General features: G+C 33.2%; 1 protein-coding gene across 1 annotated transcript; it reads left to right on the top strand.

The window, feature by feature from the left end:
• The first annotated feature begins 417 nt into the window (after positions 1-417).
• Positions 418-3536, top strand: LOC115975981 (nudix hydrolase 17, mitochondrial-like). Its single transcript, XM_031097036.1, has 5 exons — positions 418-748; positions 1923-2034; positions 2142-2225; positions 2702-2830; positions 2984-3536. Exons 1-5 carry the CDS (start codon positions 651-653, stop codon positions 3113-3115), a joined length of 555 nt encoding a protein of 184 aa, XP_030952896.1. The 5' UTR covers positions 418-650; the 3' UTR covers positions 3116-3536.
• Positions 3537-3841: the final 305 nt, after the last annotated feature.

Raw genomic sequence — 3841 nt, 5'->3', positions numbered from 1 at the left:
ACTAAGAATAGAAAACTAAATATAAAGTTTGAACTACAACAACAGTAAAATTTTGTACGTGAATGGAAGTGAAATAGGAAAGATTCATTTTTAGGGTTAAAGATGGTAACAGCAAGTTATGTAAAAACAAAAAAAGTGTGTGTTTTAATTAGAACTAAAATTAAAATCTAAAACTAGCCTAATACAACAACCAGTCCCAGCAGTTGGATATTGACATCCACATAAAAAAAAGGAGCATTACACATCAGCAATACGTAGCCTGGATCCATGCAAACGGCATTTCCCACAAAACCCAAAATAAATAAATAAATTATATTATTTGTGGTCCAGCCAAACAAGGACGTTCTCTTTCTCTTCTTGTTTCTTCTCTCTCTCTCTTTCACACACTTGCCATTATTAAAGGGGGTGGTTCGGCTGTCCCTTTTGTCTCCTCATATCCACTAATAACAGAAGAAACAGAAACATTTCATTTCATTACAGGATCTTCACAACTTTCTCTCTTCTTATCCTTCATTATCTATAATAAGATCGAGAGCTAGCAGCTACTGCTGCAGCTTAATTTTGGTCTATTTTCTTGTATTGAGAAGATTATTGGAAGCAAGTTTTTTGTTTTCGTTTTCAAGAATTCTTCCCAAAACCAATAATACAAAATGGTCACTTTGATGTCTCAAGAAAACATTGTTGCTTTGGTATCTCGCACTGGAAGGCATTTGCAACGATACAACAAGGGTCGTCGCCAAGTCGTAGGGTTGGTTCTCTCTCTCAAATTATATAATAATGGAATTGGTTTTCATAAATTTTGGTTCTTTTTCTAGTTTCTTCATTTGGTTCATAATGTTTCATCATGAAATGGAGAAATACCTCCTCCTCCTCAAAAAAAAGTTACCCCATTGATATAATTACCTAAACATTTTGGTATCCTTTTGATGTTTTTCCTCTTTAAATCTTGTTTTGTGTCTCTTGATTAAATACAAGTTAAAGGTCACTTAATTTTTGTTAATTGGGTTTTTTTCAAAAAATTATGTTGTATATAAATTTCAAGAAAATTCACAATCAATTATTAGTGTATCGTTAATAAGAGTCTTTTTCTTTCGAAAAAGTACTATACCCTTCAAATTCTGGGTAACGAAAGCCTTTTTTTTTGATTGACATTTTCAGTGGAGGCCTTTCTAAATTTGTGCAAAATTTGACATTTTTCATAGCTAAAACGGTCAAAGAACACCGATTGGAGGGCGTGATGGGAAAGGTTTACTTTTTGTTGGGGGCCACTAGCCGACATTTTACCCATCTTTGCTTCTGTTTTTCTACTCTAATCTTATCACCGTCAGAAAATGAAGAATAATGCTTATTAATCTATTGACCTTTAGCCATGTGGAAACTTCTTTTTCCTTCCCTAAAATTTTATTTCTTTATTTTTTTTAACCCACACCAGAATCCATATTAATTTATAGTTTTTGAATTTAAGTTTATGACTTAAATTTGTAACTTCCGATCCATGAGGTCAAGACTCAATTTTATAATTGACATTAAATAAAAACAAAGAATCTCATAAAACTGTATTGTGAGATTTTGGTTTCATATTTGATAGAGTTCAGCAGGCTAATAGAACTCATGTAATGTGAAAGAGGTGTTCTATAGAACTGTCTCGTAAGATTATGCATTCTGAAATAAATCCATTTATAAATGATGGGCCTTATATTTTGTTTTAAGTGAAACAAAAAGGTTCTTGAATATCTTGGTAGCGTCAAAGAATTAAAATTTTACTCTACAAAATTATACTCCTACTTTCAATGATTTAAATGTTAAAAGAGGAATTAATTATGACGTGAATCCTATCTAGTAAATATTGAAGATTTGTTCATGAGTCAACGAATGTATGTTCTTAGTAGCTAAAATGTACCATACTCTTTTGTGTTGTATAGATGCATACCATACAGATACAGGATTACAAACCGGACTTCCATTGAAGATGCAGGAGATTTAGAAGTTCTTGTCATCAGTTCTCAAAAAGGCAAAGGGATGTTGTTCCCAAAGGTACTCATATTGTTGTAACTATTTAGTGAATGTTATTATGATGTTCTTGTTGTCTTAACTAATTTTAAATAAAATTACTTTCAAACTAACATGTATGTAATTCCCAGGGAGGTTGGGAAACAGATGAATCCAAAATAGAGGCAGCTTCACGGGAGACCCTAGAGGAAGCAGGGGTTCGAGGCATTATCGAGGTTAGTGGTTCTCTGGAGTTCCCTGTTTTGCTCAACTGAACATCAATATTGTACACACTTATTTTATAACTGAAAATCTAAAGATATAGCAAATTTCACAATTATTGAAGTAGTAAATTTTGATTGGTATATAATAAAAGTAATATCAATGGTGGTTTTATCTGACATTGATGGTGCACTAATTTACATCTTCCACCTTACATAGGAAGAATTTTTTTAACAGTAGGGAATTTATTTCTCACTTGATTTTTAACTTGAAAAGATTAATAAATTACTTTTTATGCCGTGTTACCTAGGCGGTCATACAAATTTGTACTTGTATTATTATTATTGCGTTTTTCTTCTGAAATTTAACTCACAGAATTTGTCTTTTTCCCCTACCGAAAATATTAGCGGGTGAAAAATCATTTGACTTATAATTTATTTTGACTATTTAGTTTTGTAATGTTTTTGACATATGAAATTTCTTCTTGCAGTCTGAACTGGGTCAATGGAGTTTCAAGAGCAAAAGCCATGATACATATTATGAAGGATTCATGTTCCCTTTGCTTGTTCAAGAGCAGTTAGATTTCTGGCCTGAGAAGAATGCCCGAAAAAGAATATGGGTAGGCACAAATTTAGTGCTTTCCTATGCGAGTGTTTTGCCTAAATTTTGCAATATTAGAATGTTTTTCTTCAAAGAATTGCTGTTGTTCTTCTTTTTTTGTGAGTAAAACTGCTGATGTTTATTTGTTATATATGTTGGTTATATGGTATAGATGAGCGTGCAAGAAGCTAGAGAAGTTTGTCAGCATTTGTGGATGAAGGAAGCCTTAGATAGATTTGTAAGTCGGCTGACTTCTCAACAATCTGCTGAGGAACAAGCGAGGCCTACATGTGCAATAAGCTAGTACGACAAATCTGATTTGTAAATAGGAAATTGTTGAAGCACACATCAATCTTGCTGTAATACCAGATGAACTAAGGAAAAATAGGATCCAAAAAGCAAGAAAGAGTGACTTAGAAAAAGGGATAGCAGAAAGTTGGCTATTCTGTTTCTTGTTTAGCTTTCTTGGAATTCTCCTCCAAGAAAAAAAGGAAAAAAAAAAAAAAAGAGAAAAAGAATCCGGAGGTAAGCTGTGCTAAAGCTACGAATGTAGCTAGCTGAGGTTTAGAAACTTGTTCACGAAATTTGTACATGGTTTCTAATGATAAGAAAGTTCTTGTTTCAGAATTCATCTTTTGGGGCATCTCATTATGTGAACATGGTGACTGTAAAATGACTTCATTGGTGACTCTTTTTTGTCAACTTCAGCATGGGAGTTAGTCTAATTTGATACGAATCTCTCTTCAACATTTTTAAATGCTTTTTGATTGCCAGGAACATAACAAGAAATGTAATGGGATGGGATGGGGTTAAAGTTCTGGTTCAAGCTTCCATCTTTTGATTGCCATTACCGCTCTTGCGTTTTAATGTGTCATGTATATCTTTCCAAGGACATTTGGCTAGATATACCCAACTTTCTTCATCCATGTTATGCAAATTCGACATGGCTAGTTGATAGTTTCATCACAATGATGTGTTGCCCGCATCGCTATCAAGACCAACCCCACTTCCTGATTTCATTTGGCAATTC

Source organism: Quercus lobata, chromosome 2 (genome assembly GCF_001633185.2).
Source record: "Quercus lobata isolate SW786 chromosome 2, ValleyOak3.0 Primary Assembly, whole genome shotgun sequence".
NCBI lineage: Eukaryota > Viridiplantae > Streptophyta > Magnoliopsida > Fagales > Fagaceae > Quercus > Quercus lobata.
Note: the sequence above shows the minus strand (reverse complement) of the source record. Positions and strands in the feature narration are given on the sequence as shown.